We start from the raw sequence: 21320 nt of genomic DNA, 5'->3' as shown, positions 1-21320 counted from the left end.
TGTTTGGGTTAATATTTTTTGCTGTTGAAAATTTAACTCAGTATATTTTATGATAGTAAAATCTCTCTGCCTGATATCTTTGTGTCTCCCAGTTATTACTATACTATATAGTCTTTAATATATAAAATAAACTCTAGGGGTGCTGGCTGTTACATTTTGGTTTATTCTCATCATTGCATTATAAAGTTGATAGAATAGTAGTAGCATTAATAATACATAGAAGTTGAATTATGAAAGTAATCATCTGTAAAAATTAGCATCAACCCTCTGTTTGAACTTTAATATCCAGGTAAACAAGCAACACAGATTCTGTTATTATCATAATTGAAAATACAATAGGTCTATTTTGAACAAGAAAAAAAAATTTAGAATTATCTAAATTTTTTTTTCTTTAAAAAATATAGATGATTGGCTTATAATTGTAATCTTTAGGTATCCCCAGAGTCATCATGCACTGTAATGAAAATAATGCAAGAACAATTTGCTATAGTGACAAGGTGGAAGTTTGAGAACACTTTATTGTCTAATTCTAAAAAAAAAAAAAAAGTAACAAAAAACAGAACTTTGCTAGCTGTCTGTGTCTACTGGCAATATGGTTATTCTCTGATTAGATACTTTGAGTGCTGGATACCATCCTTCTCTTGGGGTATGAGGTGTTGATATGATAGCATGTTATGACAGATATTTTTAGAAAAGGTCATAAGATCAAGAGGCAGACCAACCTGCATGTGAAATTTAGCCCTGTCACTTTTGCTCTGGTACCTTGGGCAAGTTACTTAATGTCCTCTGTAAAGTAAAAATTATAATACTTTCTTAGAGTTGCTATGAGGATGAAAGCACCCAGAGTGAGTTCTTGTTGAGTGGTAGATATGTGAGAAATACAGTGTGGTACTGACGATATGTTTTGATATTCTGTTAGGTGAAGTGAAAGACAAAAATGTTCAAGTGGTCGAGCTCCCTATCGTAGACAGTCTTCATCCACGTCCTCCCTATCTACCCTTGGCTGTACCAGAAGACCTTGCAGATCGACTTGTACGTGTCCATGGTGATCCTGCAGTGTGGTGGGTGTCCCAGTTTGTCAAATACTTGATCCGCCCACAACCCTGGCTAGAAAAGGAAATAGAAGAGGCCACCAAGAAGCTTGGCTTCAAACATCCAGTTATTGGGTAAGAATCTGATTTTTATTCTCAAACAGTGATAGATAGTAACAGGGTTATGAACCTTTACAATATGGTGTGAACTTTACAATAGAGTTTAATTTTTACAGCCCCACCAAAGAACAGAGGTTCCAAAGTTCACCTTAGAACACAGGGAAACTTTTCTTCCTTTGTTCATTTAGAACAGCTAAGAAAATTGCTTAGTAGCTTTCTGCTACTGTGTCAAATATTCCTCTTCCTTTGGCTCGTCCTCTTATCATTACAGATCTCTTTTGTTTTTATTTTTATTTCATATTTCTTGCCCCCACACCTTCTCTTATGTCTTAGTCTTCATAGGTAGAGAAGTTACCGATCCCTAGTCTAAGTGTTACAGCTAAAGATATGTGAAATCAGAATATAAAATATTGTTTCTTCTCACAGAACTTTTCATTGAAATTCAGTGGAATCAGTCTTTCTGCCCCAGTTCATCCCTATAGAGCACACTGAACAATTCCAGTTTCCCTGCAGAAGGGATGGATAATTAGGAAGAATATGAGAAGGAAAAGATGATAGAATAGATGTGCATGTAATATCCACATCTGGACTATAGACTGGAATGCAAAAGAAAGAATAGCACTGGAGACAACAAAGTAACTCCAGTGAAATCAAACCTTCATTTCAAATTCATAATAAAAACCTGGCCTTAGGCTTGTCCTAAGGCATGCCTATATGCTATGTCCTAAAAGGAAATAAATCTACCTGTTTTCCTTTTTCTGCATATGAACAGTGTTTTAGTAATTTGGGCAGATGAGGAGGACAGGTTTGGGGAGAATCTTCTAATTTATGAAAACATACTATGTTATTCTTATTTCCATTAAAATTGCTTTGAAAGCACTTAGATGGTAGAAGAATACTGTGGAAGTCAGTGCCTTCTTCGATACAGGACAATGTAAATCTATGTCCCTAATATTACAATTTGGGGACCTTTCTTAAACAAGACAGATAATATCAGTATCTGCTTGTGTTTGATGGAGTGAAAAACAAAGAAAGGAAATTCACTGTGCACAAAACAGTAGGGCTGGATTGGCTCCATTTGTTTAAAATTGTAAAAACCCTAAAAAGGTTTGCCTTAACTGTACTATTGGAAAAGTCCATATGCTTTCCTTGGACAACTTTAAATTCTATGAGCTGGCAGTTATAGTGACTCTACAGAGTAAAATGAAGAAAAAAAAAAAAACCTTTGACATCAGAACTTTACAAACAATATCTTTCATGTTACATAATAACAACTGTGAATCCTGGTATCATTTTGGTCTCAAAAATCTTAAAAGTTATCTCCAGTTTTTTCTGGACAACTGGTTGGTATTGTTGCCTAGAAGTACAACTCTGGAATCTCCCATTTGTTCCTGACATGCCAATTGCTTTCTCTATAAGAAAGCATTCTTCAAGGCTTTACTTATTTTCTAATTCCCTTTGTATTGTTTAACCTGCAAATATATTTAGAATATATATGTTTCAGTTTTTTAAATACTATTTTTTTCTCATGGTGAAAATGAAAGAAAAATTGGTTAAAATGCTTGTAATGCCACCATGAGTAGGGATATAAATTGAGTACCCAGAAAGCACCCAGTGCATCAGTACATTATCAACAGTCTGAATTTCTCCCCTAGAGTCCATGTTAGACGCACAGACAAAGTGGGAACAGAAGCTGCCTTCCATCCCATTGAGGAATACATGGTGCATGTTGAAGAACATTTTCAGCTTCTTGCACGCAGAATGCAAGTGGACAAAAAAAGGGTATATTTGGCCACGGATGACCCTTCTTTATTAAAAGAAGCCAAAACGAAGTAAGTTAGACCATATAGTGATTCTAGAGTGGGATTATCTCTTTTAGTTGAAAAGAATCTTCAATTCCCATGACTTGTGACTCTTGTTATAATATTATTGGGGTTTTAAAAATTCAGATGACTGTGTACTTGTTAATCTAATCAAAGGATATTTTACTAGCATATCTGACAATGCCTTGTAATAAGAAATCCAAAATGAACTAGAGCACTGACTTATGCACCATTCATAATTATTATTATCATTAAAGGTATCACCTACTTCTCGGTACCAAAATCTGCATGGGTCTACTAGAGCTGCCATAACAAAATACCATAGACTGGGTGACTTAAATAACAGAAACTTATTTCTCACAATTGTGGAGGCTGGGAAGTTGAAGATAAAGGTGCCAGCAAGGTAGATTTCATTTTCTATTGACTTGTAGGCAGCTACTATCTCACTGTATGATCACTTAACTACTTCTTTATGTGTGGGAAGAGAGAGCACAAGCTCTCTGGTATCTCTTCTTATCAGGTCATTAATTCCATCATGAGGGCCTCCACCCTCCTAGATGTCATCTAACCCTAATTACTTGCTAAAGGCCCCATTTCCAAATACCATCACATTGTGGTTAGGGATTCAGCATATGAATTGGGGGGGACAGAAATATTCAGTTCATAACACTAACCAAGTATACAGAACTATTAGCAGTAAAACACACCAGGTGCTTATTCTTTTGATCTCACTGTCTTCATGACAGGCAGCTGAACACATATTTAGATAAAGAGTTTTTGTCTTATAAAAATTTCTGGAATTTGGAAGTTATTCTAAAGACAGGTAAAGAATCAAAAGATATTATTTTTTTTCTTTTTCTTTCTTTCTTTTTTTTTTTTTTTTTTTTTTTTTTTGAGACAGAGTCTCACCCTGTTGCCCAAACTAGAGTGCCATGATGTCAGCATGGCTCACAGCAACCTCAACCTCCTGGGCTCAAGTGATCCTACTGCCTCAGCCTCCCGAGTAGCTGGGACTACAGGCATATGCCACCATGCCCAGCTAATTGTTTGTATATATATTTTTAGTTGGTCAATTAGTTTCTTTCTATTTTTAGTAGAGACGGGGTCTCGCTCAGGCTGGTTTCGAACTCCTGACCTTGAGTGATCCACCCGCCTTGGACTCCCAGAGTGCTAGGATTACAGGCGTGAGCCACCACGCCCGGCCTATTGATGGAATACGCACTACTAGTATGTATTGAACAGTAACCATAATTTTTTGAGCCCGCCTATATTTCAGGCACTGTGCTGAGTATTCCATGATAAACAAGATATGCCCTGCTCTCAAGGACTTCCCAAATCTAGTAGGGGAACAAACAATTACACTATAGTGTGAGTAATGCTACTGTAGGGTTAACATAGGGTGTTATAAAAATACATAGACAAAGCACTGATCTTAGTTGTACTTTTCTTATCATAGAATCTGGATGAACCTGGAGTTTGCCTTCATTTACTATCAATAAATAAAGGATGTATTAAGTGTATATGAAAGGGAAGGAAGAAGAAGAAAATTGTAGTCCTAGCTGTGCTCAGATACCATCTCCTCCAGAAATCATCCCTGATGCCTTGACTGGGTTGTTTCCCTCCTCTGGGCATTCCTCTGTCACAGTGTTTAGCACTTGCTTCTGTCTTTCTCACTGGATTATAGGCACCTTGGACACAATACCTAGCTCTTGTAGGTGTCCAATAAATACTAAATTGTGTTGATTTCAATCCCATCAGTTTGAAAACAGCCATTAATCATTTAAGCTATTTGGCTATTTAATTAATATATTTATTGGTCCCTTTTCTATAGGATGAATAGGGGTGGGGAAAAGAAACATTTCAAATGAGGACTATAATGCAGGTGTTAATCCAAATCATTGTATAATAATTTAAATCCTATTTCTACCTCCTGAGAATCCAGATTAACTTGATGCAAATTGCCTTTTTTATTTTAAGGCTCCCTCTCTAGAGCACACATACACTTGTACATACATGCCTGTATATATGTGTGTATTTTTATGTGTGTGTGTGTGTGTGTGTGTGTGTATAAAAGTCCAAGAAATTTGTCAGCCAAGTATAAAAATGAGTTAATACAAGAGTTAGGGATTAAATGAACATTTGGGCACAAAACATATCAAAAATTTTCACAAACACCTTTCCAGTTTAATGTTCAGACCTACTAGAGAAAAACCAAGTAGTAATAGTTCACTATGTTTCTTCTTTTTAAAACACCACACTGAATTTGTAGCTTGATTGAAGAAAAAGATATTAATTTTGTCTACTCTTTCACTTGTTCTTAAATGCATCACAAGCTTTTTTCCCTTCTTCTTTGATTTTAAAAATAATTCTCATTTATTGGAAAATATAGTAGTTGGTAAATACACAAGGAAGAAAAATATATTATCCACAATCCCATTTATATAGCCGTATTTTTTAATACAGTCATGCACCACATAATATTTTGGTCAACCACAGTCCACATATATGATGCCCATAAGATTATAATGCAATGTTATAATACTGTATTCTTACTATACCTTTTCTGTGTGTAAATATTTTTAGATACACAAATACCACTGTGTTAGTTGCCTACTGTATGCAGTACAGTAACACACTGTACAGGTTTGTAGCCTAGGAGCAATAGGTGTGCATATATATATGTAGCCTAGTTATGGTATAGGTGGCTGTACCATCTAGGTTTGTGTAAATACGTTCTGTGATGTTTGTATAATGATAAAATCACCTAATGATACATTTCTGAAAACATATCCCCATCATTAAGTGGCCCATGACTGTAGATGATCATATTCTAAATAATTTGAACTCTTTTTCACTAAATACAACAATAGATCCATTTTCTCAAGTTGCTAAAAATGTCATTGTAGACATCTTTTTTAATGTCTACATATCCACTATATGGATATGCCATTGCTTACTTGACCAAGCATTCTCCTAATATTAGTTAGGTTATTTCCAATTTTTTACTCTTATATATAATACTATGAATTATATCTTAAGTTATCTACTTTATTTCCTTCCGCTAGATTTCTAAATTTGGAAGTACTTAGATAAAAGAATATAAACATTTTATAGCTTTGATCTATAGCATAGCACAACATTTTTATACAAATAACCCCCTTGGACAGTTGGCAGTATCTACTTGGACTTTGGGAATAGTAAAACTTGAGTTTCCTCTTTGTAGTCAGCAGCTATAACTCATCTCCCAGTGGTAGTCCAAGCAGCAGTTTTCTCCACATTCTGTTATGAATGTAAGTAGTAGCATTTTACGCATGATTTTTTTCTCTTTGGAAATCTTTTATTTTAACTTTCTGAGTCATTTCAAAAGATATTCTCAGGAATTTAAATGCTGTTTCTTTTTCCTTCATTCTTTTACTTAAATGTTTTTCCACTTTGCATTTACTCTGTTTTAGACCTCACAGGATTGGTTTTGATACCTCAACAAATCATAAAATCTCTGCCATTATTTTAGGAGACCAAAAGCATGAATTAATCTCTCCACAAGTATATAATGGCTAATGTAATCATTATAATACTTTTTTGCTTCAAGAGGGTAAAGAAATGAAGAATTGAATTTAAGTGATGTATAGTGCTTACACAGAAGAAAATCCATTTTTCTGGGTAGCTTATCCTTTGAAAAAGGGGTCATAATCAGCTTTACACATATGGCTTCTATATGAAAATGAGTAGTTAATGGTTTATGGCTTGATATTACACCTAAGATTTCTCTAGGTTAAGATTGAGTTCATGAGCTTTTATTCCTAACATCCCAATGACTGCGGAAGTGATTCTAATGTGGCAATATTTTAAGCAATTCACTATTAGAATGTTTAAATTACAAAGTCATTGGCAGTCAAAGAAATAAAAACTATTAGAGTTGGCTATCTCATACTGTATTCTTAGATTATGGAGACTGGAGATAAGGTGAAACAAGAAGAAAAACAAGCCTTTAAAAATCTCCCCGAGAAAATATTTACATATTCTGTTTGTTCTTTATAAAAAAATGCTAGAGGAGCTCTTCCTAAAGTACATCAAAATGAGTAAAGGCAAGAAAAATTGTTAGAAAATTTTTGTAAAGTGTTTGCCCTGTGAAATAAAGAATTAGCACTGAGTGGTACATTTGTTTATCACTCTATTGTTCTTCTATAATATGCTAGACACAGGACACAAGGAATACAAAGACAAATGGAAGATAATGTATGGCGTCTTATCTCAGGGAGTATCCAACTGGTGGATAATATACATATAACAAATAATTTATAGTATAGTTAGATAAGTGTCTCGAAGGTGTCATATACTGGGTACAGTGAAATCACAAACAGTTGTATCTCTCTTGGTCTAGAGAAAAACTTCAGAGAAAAAAAATTTGTTATTTGTTTATAACTGCAAGCTAATCATTTGTGAGTAGTATAAAAATAAGTTTGTATAAGATGAAAAAAGAAAATTTCTTTTTATCATTGCCAATCTGTGGAACCACAAGATTGAAGAATTCCTCTGCTGACATACTTGAGGGCAAAAGATAAGAACCATGTCTATGCAGAAAGTTCATGAGAAGTGCAAAATCTCTTTCTCCCATTATTCATTTTTTTCCACTCTTGGTATCCTTCATGAAACCATCTTTTGCAAATAGAGATAGGCCTGAGGACTCCCTTTCAATTTGGTTCTAGAGAAGGGCCTTAAAGTAAAGGCCATTAATGTTAGTGTTACTTCTCAGTGAATCACCACTTTCTTTGTTTCACTGAGTAAACTAAATATGTAAATATTTTCTCTGGGAGATTTTTAAAGGCTTGTTTTTCCTCCTGTTTCACCCCACCCCCAATCTCCACAATCTTAGAATATAATGTTAGACAGCCAATTCTAACAGCTCTTATTTCTTTGCCGATGATTCTGTGATTTAAACACTCTAATAATGAACACTATTAGACATCCAAACCGTGCTGACAAAGTTAGTCATTATTCAGGGATAAAACCTATACTGGTTTTATTAGTTCTCCCTCTTCTCTAGCCTCCAGCATCTTCGTATTTATTTGTTGATGTTTTACCCCATGCCCGAGTGTGCAACTTCATGGGGATCACATTAAAAGTATTTCTGGTTGTTTTCTTTTTAGAACAAATGTGACATTTTCTTCATCTCCCTGATTCTGAGCTGAGGAGGGCAAACTATAAAAAATAATGAGGACAAATAGATCTGAACACTAAAAAGTAGTCTGAAATAGTGCTCAGAGACTTTGCCTTTATAGTTATTATTAGAAAGGCAAAGAGGGAAAGCTCCTTGGTGGCCATGAAATGAAGAGAAATCCGAAGCAGCTGTTAGGGGATTAGGAAAGGTCCCAGACATAGGTAGCCTTCACTTGTTGATGTTTATTCACACAGCACTGTGTAAAGTGCTAGGTGCTGTGATGCAAAGGAAAATAAGGCATGATCCTAACCTTTGGGGAATACTATTTGGAAGACAAACATATAAGCTGACTCTGAATGTTTCAGGGTTTCTAAACAGGAACTATTATTCTTTCAGTAGACAATTTATTCATTCACCCTCTATTATATTCCAGATTCTCTTCTACATGCTGAGAATAATACAGTAAACAAAGCAGAGTAAGTGTATCCCTTTATAGCGCTTATATTCCAGTTAGAGATGATGGAGGTGGGGAATGGATGCAGGCAGGAACAAATAGTGACTACATATTATATTAATTGATAAAAAGAGCTATGGAGAAAAATTAGGCAGGTAAAAGGGATAGGGATTGCCATATTCCTCACTGATAAGGTGATATTTAAGCAGAGATCTAAAGAAATCAGGAATAAAATTAGGTGCATGTCAAAGGGAAGAATGTTTAATAATCATAGCTCATAATTATTGAGCATTTACTACATCAGATACTCTTTCAAAAACTTTTATATCATTTAATTCTTAAGAAATCATATAAAGTAGGTATAACTATTATCCCCCTTTCATGTCATTTCCCAAGATTTACAACTTAATTCAAGATCTATCTTATACACTGAGAAAATTATTCACTCTATGCTATAGAACAATTAAACCTCTAATTCAGAGTGGAATCATGTAAACATACAGTTGACTTTTTAAAAGACATCTTGTTTTAATATTTTTAAACACATATCCAATCTCACACAAGTCAACCAAAATACTATTTGGTTGATAGCCACAAGGAATTTGCTTTCCTAAATTTATTATAATGGCCTTTCTATTACTGTTATTGTTTGAGAGTAAATAGATGGTTCTTCAAGAAGGATGGGAGTTTGACCTATTTGGATACCCTTGATTTCCTTCTCTTGCTTGATTACTCTGGCTAGGAACAATTATGTAGAACAGAAGTGGTAACAGTGGGCAACCTTGTCTGGTTCCAGTTCTAAGCAGGAATGCTTTCACTTTTTCCCTGTTCAGTATGATGTTGGCTGTGGGTTTGTCATATATGGATTTTACAATATTGAGATATGTTCCATCTATGCCTATTTTGTTAACAGTTCTTATCATAAAAAGGTGCTGAATTTTTGTCAAATGTTTTTTCTGTGTCTGTCGAGAGGATCATATGGTCTTTGTTTTTGCTTCTATTTATGTGGTGAATTACATTTATAGATTTGCATATGTTGAACCATCCTTGCATCTCTGGGATGAAGCACACTTGATCATGGTGGATTATTTTTTTGATGTGCAGCTGAATTCCATTAGGTGGGACTATTGGTTCTCAAAAATTTTTTAAATATTCATCTCTTAACTTCTTTGTTATATCAACTTGTAATATCAATGAAGAAGACATTTACAAAGTCTAACGCAAATCTGAATTATCATGAATTCTAAATTAAAAATTTAAATGAAATTTTGATATTTATATTCTAAAGGAAAAATTCAGTAAGCAAATATGAAAGCACTTTGAATAAACTCTTAGAAGTTTCTCATTACAAACAGAATAAGGAGACTTCAGTTTTTAACTCTTTCATAAATTTTTAAAGGACATTTTGATATGTGTATATGTGTTTTATATGCTAGGTCAATAAGGTTTTGTATACTGAGCATTCAGGAATGGTTCTTGCCCTGCTAATGGTTTTAAAGATGCCTCATGAACTACACTGTTGAATGCCATAATTAAAGCTCTCCTTGAGAAGCTCTTTGTCAGAGTAGCAAATCTATATCCTAAATGCAATACTGTAATTTCAGTGACCATGAATAAATTGCTTTCTTTTTTCAGGTACCCCAATTATGAATTTATTAGTGATAATTCTATCTCTTGGTCAGCTGGACTACATAATCGATACACAGAAAATTCACTTCGGGGTGTGATCCTGGATATACATTTTCTCTCTCAGGCAGACTTCTTAGTGTGTACTTTTTCATCCCAGGTAAGTGTTAGGAGGGCTTTTTAAAATGACCAGTACTTTCTGGTCATAAAGGACTAAATTATTATTTTTGTGTCTGTGTGTTTTTTAGTTATGATTCAGGTACAATTTTTCTGGTATTTAGTAAGTTGTCCCTTTTGTGGAAAAATGAAAAGATCCCGTAAAATAGCTATTTAAGTGCATTGAATATTTAGGTGTTAACAAGCAATGTTGTTTACAAGCAATGTTTAGTTGTTTACAGTCTCCACTAAAGCTGGTTACTGGAGTTGTTTAAAGTACTTAGCTTGTTCACAGCATTTAACAGAAACAGCAAGTAATTAAGATTACTTAATACCTTCCTAATTTTGCATATAGTCAATGTGTAACCAGAATCCATCCATTTCTACACATCAGTGCTCTGATACTGAGAGGCTTAAGTGTTCAACATTTTGCCTCACTTGATCACTTTATAGAAAAGAAGAAAAAGTAATTGTAATTCCTTTTCAAGTTCTATTATATTTCTGCCATGCAGGAAACTGTACATTAAATGTAAGCAATACAATATCACAATCATTCTTTGAGTTTAATTGTTGCAGACAATTATATTTTATGGGGATAATGTGTGTATTTTTATGAGTGGTTCAATCAGCTTTATATGCCCTATGGAATGTCAGTATGACAATATTTATTGTGGATTTTATTCTGCTTTCTCATTTATGAACAGATTATTGGTTAGTTCATTCAACCAGCTGTTAAATGACTATTTGTGCTCAAAAATACACTAGGTGCAGAGGGGATTTCAAAGGAGTTTGAAGATACGGCTTTTTGCCTTGGTCCAGAATCTAATAAGCAAAATATTCAATGTGAAATAACTAGAGCATAATTACCAAAAAATATAAATCAGTATAAGACAAATATATGCTTAAATGCTGAGAAGAAGCAGGGAAAAGAAAATGTGAAAAAGGAGGAAGCCACATCATTTTCATGGGAATATACTTCAGAGAGAATTTTTAAAAGGACAGTTTTTTATTATATGACAGTGTGCATTGTCATGGTGGGATGGTAATATGATTTTTGGAAAGATAACTTTCAGGAAAGGGCTACAGATTCCTTCAATATGGAATAAGAATACAACTTAATACCCAAAGACATGTACACAGAACAGGAATTACATAGCAGCAGTCCCAATCAAAAGGGAAAACTTCTTAGCCTTCAAGTTCCCATGAAGGCATCCACTATTGATGTTTCTCCCTAATTGGGATGAAAATCCTATCTATGAGAAGCTCCCTTTTCCATTCCCATTGCAGGAAGTGGGCAGGCATTTATAACTACTTGGTCCCTCCCAACTATTTTTGAGAATCTGGCTCTGTACCTACATGATCAACACGTACATGTAACTAGTAACAACATCTATACATTCCTGATGCTTATTGTTAGAATGAGTGAATTAAGAGTCACTTCCCAGATGTACCAGTTTCCCTGTAGGCCTAGATTTTATGCCTGCCTGAAGTTAATTCCTCTAGTCCAGGGTTTCTCAAACTAGGCACTATTGGCATTTGGGGCTAAATAAGTCTTTGTTGTGAGGAGCTGTACAATGCACACACTGTGGGATATTTAGGAGTATCCCTGGCCTGTAGCACCCTCACCTCAAGCCAACATTGTCAGATGTTCCCTGGGGGGCAAAATTGCCCTGGTTGAGAACACTGTTCTAGTGATAAGGCTATATAATTAAATAAATAAATACATCTGAATGTTTACTGACGTTACGTGTGTAGGCACTGAGACTTACAGGGGATGTGCTCATGCTTTGCTTTCCTTCTTCTAGCCCTACTTAGTAATAGTTAGGCTCTTCTGGAATGGAAAGAAAAAGGATTTTCTTTTTCTTCCTTTTTTTTGGTTCTCATAACTCTAATTTTGACCCAAAAATGAGGACCTCTGTCACTTCATGATGGTAGAATTCTGTTCAGGTTTAAGGAGAATATTGTCCTACTACTTTGTTCTGTTTTATGCATAATATCAACCTCAATATGTGCAGACCTTGGGTCCAGAGAAGCAATTCATATGAAGAAAGAGTGGTGTCGAGAGGGCTTTTTGTATCCAAAGGAATGAGATTCATGCTTATATATTGTGTTGTATCTAGAAATTCTTGGCAGTCAAAGTTCACCTAAAATAATTTGTGCTTATTTGAACCAAAGCAAAACTCAAACAATACTTATTTCCCAAAATAGACTTGAAATACCTTAAAATATTTTACATTAGGGTGCAGAGTGAAAGTTTAACAATAACAATACCCTACATTTATATAGTGAGTGGCAGTTTGCCAAATGTAATCATCTCCATTAGCACATACCTTATTTGATGACTAACAGCTATAGTATTTGAAATTGTGGAATAATTCCACATTCAATGATAAATATTTGGGCTTACTTGTACCACAGTATTTTTTTAAATATTTTTAGTAAATACATATTTAGTACAATTTAATATTTTTGCAGTATGATTGAAATTTGTTGCTGGATTATAGCAATTCCTTCGCTATAAACCAAAATTAGAATTGTTTGAAAAATGCCCTGGAAATGTCTCATCAGCATCCCCAATGGAGCTTGAGAAAAAGTCACTGATAGGATCAAAACAGCAATCCATTGACTTCACTGGGCAGAGAACAAGAGTGAGGCAGTGTGGGCTCTGGTGTCTGTCTATCTGTGTTTGAGTCTACCTTTTGACCATCTAATAGCGATGTGGCCTTGAACAAATTACTTAGCCTATTTCTTACTATTTTTTTTTCCTACCTCTAAAAAAATAGTAGTACCTACTTCATAGGGTTTTTGTGAAGATTGAAGAGTTATTAAAAGTAAAGCAGCACCAAGAATAGTACTCAGCAATATAGTGTTAAACATATTAATTGCTATTACTACACATAGAAACAGTTATAGGAATATCTTTGCCTTCAGTATTTATTTTGCAGCTCTTTTTTTACATGGCTCCGTTTCAGACTATATGCTTTCACATTTTGTTAGGAGCATGAAACGTGCTATGTAAGGAACCCATTAGCTCTGCTTGTGGTCATGCGTAGTGCTTAGGGTCCACCTGGTCATCATGTGCATTGACCAGATATAAGAATTTTTCATAAAGAAGAGTAATCCAGTAACATTCAGCAGCTTGATTTCTCTATGCCAGCATACCACCTCAATTCCATTTTGTTTAGCTTATTGAAAGAAAATATAGCCATGTGATATGAATTTTCAGAAACACAAGATCATAGTGTTTGCTATGACAAATGCAAACTTGTATATGTATTGACTTTAGGGAAATTAATCTTCAGACTTTCCTATATATGCCACAGGCATGCTAGAAAATGGGGAAAGACAGGAAGCAAAGGCAGGAGGATCACTTGAGCCCAGGAATTCAAGGCTGCAGTGAGCTATGATCATTCCATTATACTCCAGCCTGGGTGCTAGAGTGAGACCTGGCTCTTAAAAAAAAAAGAAAGAAAGAAGATGGGGAAAAACTAAAGCCATGTATCCAGAAAAGTAACAAAAGGTAAAGCATTGAGATCAAGTCTCAGCCCAGAATAAAACACAGGCATCCAACTCTCAACTTTCCTTGATAATAAGCTCATCCTAAGAGATGATTAGGAAGTGATACAGTTTAATATGTTCTTCATAATGCTTTGACAATCCTTAAGTTGCACTCATGTAAACTTTCTGTCTCCTATATGCTATCCTTTAAGGAATGTTATACTATATACCAATAGAAAGAGTTGACCTGTCAACCATGAACTATTGTAGACAATACTGGAGAAATGAAATGCCATGGTAAAAGGAAAAACACAAGGCTTGATGTCTGAAAAACTGCAGGCACAAGTGTCAAGGCACTTTAATCAGGATTCCTCGTAAGTTTTTAGACTCATCCCCCTGAGTCTTGGGACTTCGAATCTTTCTTGGTTTTATGTCCATAGTGAGCTCTGGGAGTAATCTGTCATTAAGTGAAAAATTTTTAAAAGCCAACAATATGGCTCTATCTAATTTTGTTACTGTTGCTTTTAGTTTTCTGAATCCTTTCATCAGAGCTGTTTCTCAAAGCCAGGTTTGTCCTAAAAGCCTCATAAACTGAATAGAACAGTCCTCCAGATTTAATATGAAAATGGGAAGCAATATTAGTATTTCCAAGAGCATCAAGTGAATCTTGAATGTTATACAGTCACATTCTAAACTATTCAACCAATACAGTAATCTTGTTCTATGTTATTGTAAATTGCTTATGCCCAAAGCATCTACTTAGTCACTTAAGTTATTTTCTTATTTGATGAAACCATCTTAAATCTGAGGCAAAGAAATTATAGTTGGAGAAATAATAGCAGTTGATAGCCCAATTGTAGATAGGCAAAACATCAGAAAGGTTTTTTGAAAATATTGCTTATCAAATTCTGGAATCAATTTTTAGTACTCTGGAATTTGATGTACATAAATGGTTATAGATGCTCACTGCAAAGACTTTAACATTGTTAAAGTCAGCATTGTTTAACAAGCAGTCAACATTGCTCAGTAGTTTCAACCATTTAAAATCACCTTAGGACAAAATTACAGTTTTCCTTTGTGACACCACCCTTTATGGCAGTTATTACAACACTTTCATGGGACTCTCTGGTCTAATTCCATAGGCACACGTAATACAACTGGCTTCATTACACTTTGAATCCAATTTTGGAAGGTCTATAGGGCAAAGAACTACATTAACTACTCCCAACAAATGGCTCTGGATAGGAGTTTCCATTGAGGTATGACTCCTGAAACAACAGTGAATACCTGGTGAGTAGCATGGAGAAAGCATAGGGTAAAAAACCCAATTATGTGAACTCTGTGACTGCTTCCCAGAGCAGAAGGGTACCTTTCCATCAGCATAAGCTCTAGCTTGCAATGATGAGTTCTGCACTATGTAACTGTTGTATTGCTTTAATCCTTTTGGCATTCCTTACAAGGAAGCAAAGACCTTGGTCTTACTCTGTCATTGTATAGTAAAACAAAGTAGTTTATAGGAAAAGTACACAGATCTCACAGCATCACCCAATGGGGCAAGAACCCACTTCCAATTTCTCACACTAGGAGAGCCTCCTGGCCCTTATCTGTTTGATAAAAACAAGATCCCATCTGTTCTAAGAAAGCTTTGGGTTCTCATGCAAACTCAGTTGGTACTCCTAAGGGGCGAAATTCAGACTAATGGACACCCCCACACACATTTTTAATTTTTTTAAAATACAATCATATCTGTGTTTTATTCTTTGGCAGGATTTTTGCTGTTACCCATTACTGTGTGCTCAGTGGTATACTAAAAATTATATAGTGCCATGTCAACACAGAATGAAATAAAACATACTACATGTAGCCAGTCACTGCTTTGGAAACCATAGATTGCTCCTCTGTCATGCTACCTGTCAAATATCAAACCTGAATATATTGGCATCAGTTGAAAGCCTTCATTTACCTGCCATGTGATTTGAATTTGTAAGCTTAGCTAGGAAGCATAGGGGATGAAGTGAAAATATCAACATAATACTAATCTTTCTAGCCCCTTTTAGTCAAATGCCCATGGTTGATATATACAGTTTTTGTAATTACTCATTCAGAATATTATATCTGGACCTTAAGGATTAAATATCACCCATGGACTTGCATCTCCATTACTTGCATGTCCGTTACTGGGCTGGTATTATGCATGGGCAATATTCGTTCAACAGATACTTGTTCTAGTTGTTTATCCTGAGGCAGTTTTGTCTGTGGTTGAAAGCACATACTGTAGAGCCTGAAAGAGCTCTAACTGTGGCTCTACCATTTACTAGCTCCTCCTTTATTTTTATTTTTTGAAATTAATCTTTCTGTGGCTTAGTTTCTTTATCTGTAAAATATTAATAAATAGTACTCACCTCACAGGTTTGTTGTGAGGGTTAAATGAGTTGAGAGAAGGTGGGGATAGAACACATTATTGTAATAGTGCCTAGAACATAATCTGTGCTCAATTAGGCTTAGCTGCTATCATTACATCATTACAGAGTTTTCTTCTCCCCTCCCCTCCCCTCCTCTCCGTTCCCCTCGTCTCTCCTCTCCTCTCTACTTTTTAGAGATGGGAATCTTACTTTGTTACCCAGGCTGAAGTTCAGTGGCACAATCATATGTCACTGTAATCTCAAACTCCTGGGCTCAAGTGATCCTCCTGCCTTAGTCTCTCAAGGAGCTGGGACCACAAATACACACTACAATGCCTGGGTAATTTTTTAATTTTTATTTTTTATAGAGACGAGAGTCTTGCTCTGTTGCTCAGGCTGGCCTCAAGTGATTCTCCCACCTCAGCCTCCCAAAATGCTGGAATTACAGGCATGAGCCACTGCGCCTGGCCACAGTATACATATTCTTATAAGAAAGATAAAGACCCACATATGTGTGGCACTGGTGTGCTTAGAGAGGCCTACAGTAGACATATTTCTTCAGAAACCTCTCTTATATCGGCCTACTTCAGTGTCTGAAATTTTTACTGTAGTATGGGAGTTTTTTTTATTTTTTTGATTTAAGAAAACACATGCATTATCCACCAATGCTAACATACTGACAACTCTTAATACTAAAACATAGACTAATTAGGGTTATCTGCCCCCTACACAAAAAAATAGCAGATCCCTAAGGGGGTGGGACAGAGTACAATATTGTTTTTATGAGAGTAAGACAGTAAGAGTGGAGAAGAGGAAACATATAAGGGTTTATTTCCACAGTGGAAATTGTGGTCATCCTAAGAGTAATACAAGGTCCTGCATTTCTGGCTAGGGATGTCTGAGAAGTGATTGGAAGGACCCTGAGAAGAAGACTCTTAGGTTTGCTTAAGGCTGGCTCTGGCTTTGTTGTATCTTTCTTGTGTTATAAATGTGAACATGGAGAACAGGATTTGCAAGAGAAAATACATATAGCAGTTAGAAGCATATGTAGACTGTAAGTTCTAAATCTTTTTGATCCCCATTCTATTATAGTCTCAGTATTCTACCAATGATCTCAAGTGTATCATGATATTCCCAGTATAAACTTAGTTTGTTGGTAAAGTAATAAACTTGAAAACAAAGTTTTTAATGTCTTGGTTCTTTGTCTAGTTGAAATTCTAGCACAAGAATTTGGGCAACTCTCCTTCTATTTTAGTCCTTCTGCAAAATTAAAAATACTACCTAAACGTAGTTTCATTTGCAAATTATGTATAGCATTTGAGAATTGACCCTCGTGTTTCTGTAATTCAGATTATCTAAGAGGTTGAAGTGATGATTAACCTAATCAGATTCCATTTGACCATAAGAGTTAACAATAAGCATCTTCTTTCAATTTTTGATCTTTATAAACTCCATGGTTTTAAAAGACTGCCATGTAATCCTAAATTGCTCCACTAATCAGATTAACAATTACTATTAGTTGTATCATTTTAAATAAATGTAAAAATATTGGTATAGTAACAAAAAAACTTCATTAACTAAGATGACCACAACCGGAGATTTAGGAAAATTTAATGAGTCGAGTTCTTTGTTCACAATGATAAAGTATTTTCCAATCAAAATAATATTCTTTGTCTTCACCTATTCTTTAAAAAGTTTCTGAAACACATTTACTCTATAATGAATCTGTTAAACTGTTATCCTTCTGTGGAGATAGTTATAGTTTAACTTCATTACCAAGCATTGAGCTCAAGGAATGAAGCTCATATTGTGGAATTTCACCTGCTATATGGTGGGCAGAGGAGGTATTCTTTGGACAGAAGGGCCTTTTAAATAGCTTTAAGACTACACTAGTTAGGTAGGTGCATCTTCCCCAAAGATGAGCCCAATTTATGTCAGTCCAAGCATACTTTTACTATCTACTCAGCATACTTAAAACTTTTTAGAACAAAAATGGCAGATATGCTTTAGCTCACTTGCCAGTACTAGTCGATTATGAGTAATTACATGAATCTCTCTTGAGAAGAGTTCTGAGACCAAGTTCTAAATTAGCAGAAAAGAGTGTGTGATTGATTAACAGTGAATGAAGGAAAGGAACCAACAGCATTTGTGTTAAACATTTACAATTCTGATCCTAAACCTCAAATTCTTCAAGGGCACAATCTGTGTCTTACTCATTTTTGTATTACCAATGCCCAGCCTGGACCACTTTGTGGCTCTTGATAAATGTTTGTTAAAATTAACCGATTCATGTTTTTCAAGTATTTTGCACTATTCAAAGAGAGAGATTTTCATTGTAATAATCTTTGGTGGGTTTAAAAAAAAAAAAATCCAAACACAGAGATGAAGAATGATTTATACCATCTTCTGAAAGCAAATGGATTGGAAGCTTGTGACTGGAATCCACTTTTCCCAGCCTTTCAGTCCTGGAGCCCATCTCTTCGGCCAAGAGCTTTTAGATTGCTATGTAGGAGAGCTTTTATGTACTAACAATTTTTTTTATTCTTTCCCAAGGTCTGTCGCGTTGCTTATGAAATAATGCAAACACTGCATCCTGATGCCTCTGCAAACTTCCATTCTTTAGATGACATCTACTATTTTGGGGGCCAAAATGCCCACAACCAGATTGCCATTTATCCTCATGAACCTCGAACTTCAGATGAAATCCCCATGGAACCTGGAGATATTATTGGTGTGGCTGGAAATCACTGGGATGGCTATTCTAAAGGTGTCAACAGAAAACTGGGAAGGACGGGCCTATATCCCTCCTACAAAGTACGAGAGAAGATAGAAACTGTCAAGTACCCTACATATCCTGAGGCGGAGAAATAAAAGTTCAAATGGTAGAGATGGACAACCAAACTCAGTTGAAACCATTTGAGCCAAACAGTAGATGAAGAAGGTCCTGACCTAACAACATGTGGTTCAATGAATAGACACCTTCAGCACCAAGAGCAGCAGAGGCTTCAGTTGGTGGAATTCCTCTTTAACAAGGGCTGAAATGCCCTCAAATCCATACACAGTACAATAATGTACTCACATATAACATGCAAAAAGGTTGTTTTCTACTTTGCCCCTTCTTTCAATATTATGTCCCCATGAAAAAAACACTGCCACATTGTGTAATTTAAGTGACACAGACATTTTGTGTGAGACTTCAAACATGGTGCCTATATCTGAGAGACCTTTGTGACCTATTGAGAAGTCCAGAACAGCTCCCTACTAGGGAGAAGTTGATTCTTAGTCGGTGGTGGTACTGTGACCACTGAATTCACTCCCACCAACAAATGCAGAATGAGAATGGATGTTTTTTCCTATATAAGGTTGTCTGGATTTTTTTTTTTTTTTTAAGTAATTGCATCAGTTCATCCACCTCATCATTAATAAGTGAAGGATACATCAGAAAATAAAATATTCACTCTCCATTAGAAAATTTTGTAAAACAATGCCATGAACAAATTCTTTAGTACGCAATGTTTCTGGACGTTCTCTTTGATAACAAAAAATAAATTTTAAAAAGGAACTTTGTAAAGTTTCTAGAATTTTGTATCTTTGGATGATGTAGTAATCAGCTTTATAATGGAAGAACTATGACAAAAAGAGTTTTATAGTTTTTCAGCTTTCTCACTTTTTGTTTCCTGTTTCTCATATAGTAACTAATCACTTAATTCAAAGATACATTGGTCCATTTTAATATTGAAAATTGATTTTAGTTGGTACACATTGCAAAGTTGCTAAGAACACTCTTTGGGAGCTTTTATTCTCTTATTTTGGACATTTTAAAAATTGAATGAAATATTCATATTTCTTGCTTTGAAAGGAACGGTTACCTCCATTTCTAAAACTACCCATTTCAGGTTTGTTTGGTAATCTTTCTTATTGTGGTTATTACCACTTTTTATGAGTTGGATCCTGTTGTTTTATCCAGGAACCAATTTCTGCCCTTTCATATCATATCTCACTTTTGAGAGTACCAGGAATCTTTGGGGCTGGGAAGCTGACTCTGTTTCTGAGGTATATTTCATGGTATGTAGAATTTGGTGACCAAAGAAAAGAGGGGCCAGTGTGAGACCCAAAACGAACTTGGGATTGTCTCTTCCAAATACTTCCTTTTTGTTATTCCATGTTAGAATCACTTCAAAAGATAAGACTTTGATGTTCTTTCTCTGAATATCACTGTTCTCATAAAAACTCTTCCCTGTATGTATGTAAACTGCCTTCTACAGAGTTCTACTTTCCAAAAGGAAAATTCAGTCCATGTAGTGACCAGTATCAGGCCTGATAATGAAAATACCTATATGTAAAATCTCCCCACCAAACTTCCCTAAATTCCTTCTACTTCTTAATTTAAGCCCCCCAAAAAGCAAAAATTAACTACTAATAGTATCAGTAAGCAGTTTTCCAGTTAGTTTTCATACAAATAAAAGTCATTTGAAACAAAATCTCCAACTGAGCAGAAGTAATTTTGAATATGAGTTATTTTCCAGCTCCCATCTCACTTGTCATCAGAACGTCAGTAATTGTGAATCTGGTTTGTGTCCCTGTAGAAGAGCTAAAAGTAAATCAGTCTTTTTCCATGCCAGATTGACCCAGTTCCAGAGGTTAAAGGACCAAAGAACAGAAATATGAAGGAAATAAAGTATTTTTCAAATGGAGGCAAAGTGTCCAAAAATTTTGGACACTTTATCTTTCCTTTTTTTTATTCACTATAAGCATGTTTTACTTCATTGAACTTAGTTATAATAACTGCTTTAAAATTCTTTTTTGGTAAATTTAACATCTGAATAATCTCAGAATTGGTGTTCATTGCTTACAGAAGGGTAAAAAAAATTGGGGGGGGGGCCTTCGTATGTTGGATAGTTTTAGATTGTGTTCTGAACGTTGTAAATGTTTATGTTGTGGATTCTGTTATATTCCTCTGAAAAGTGCTGGGGTTTTTTTTTTGGGGGGGGAGGTTCTGTTTTATTTTGTTTTTAGTTTTTTTGCTTGTGTTAGCAGGAAGCATTTAACTTT

General features: G+C 35.2%; 1 protein-coding gene across 10 annotated transcripts in view; it reads left to right on the top strand.

Annotated features, from left to right (window-relative positions):
• The window catches only part of FUT8 (fucosyltransferase 8), a 293680-nt gene extending 272928 nt beyond the window's left edge, over positions 1 to 20752 (top strand). For all 10 annotated transcript variants that reach the window (XM_076003949.1, XM_076003953.1, XM_076003948.1 and 7 more), the window contains 4 exons: positions 920 to 1166; positions 2807 to 2983; positions 10222 to 10372; positions 18822 to 20752. In XM_076003949.1, the coding sequence (XP_075860064.1) occupies positions 920 to 1166; positions 2807 to 2983; positions 10222 to 10372; positions 18822 to 19139 (893 nt within the window). In that variant the 3' untranslated portion in view covers positions 19140 to 20752. The remainder of the gene's footprint in view (positions 1 to 919; positions 1167 to 2806; positions 2984 to 10221; positions 10373 to 18821) is intronic.
• Positions 20753 to 21320: the final 568 nt, after the last annotated feature.

The sequence above is a fragment of the Microcebus murinus genome, chromosome 6, assembly GCF_040939455.1.
Source record: "Microcebus murinus isolate Inina chromosome 6, M.murinus_Inina_mat1.0, whole genome shotgun sequence".
Lineage (NCBI taxonomy): Eukaryota > Metazoa > Chordata > Mammalia > Primates > Cheirogaleidae > Microcebus > Microcebus murinus.
Note: the sequence above shows the minus strand (reverse complement) of the source record. Positions and strands in the feature narration are given on the sequence as shown.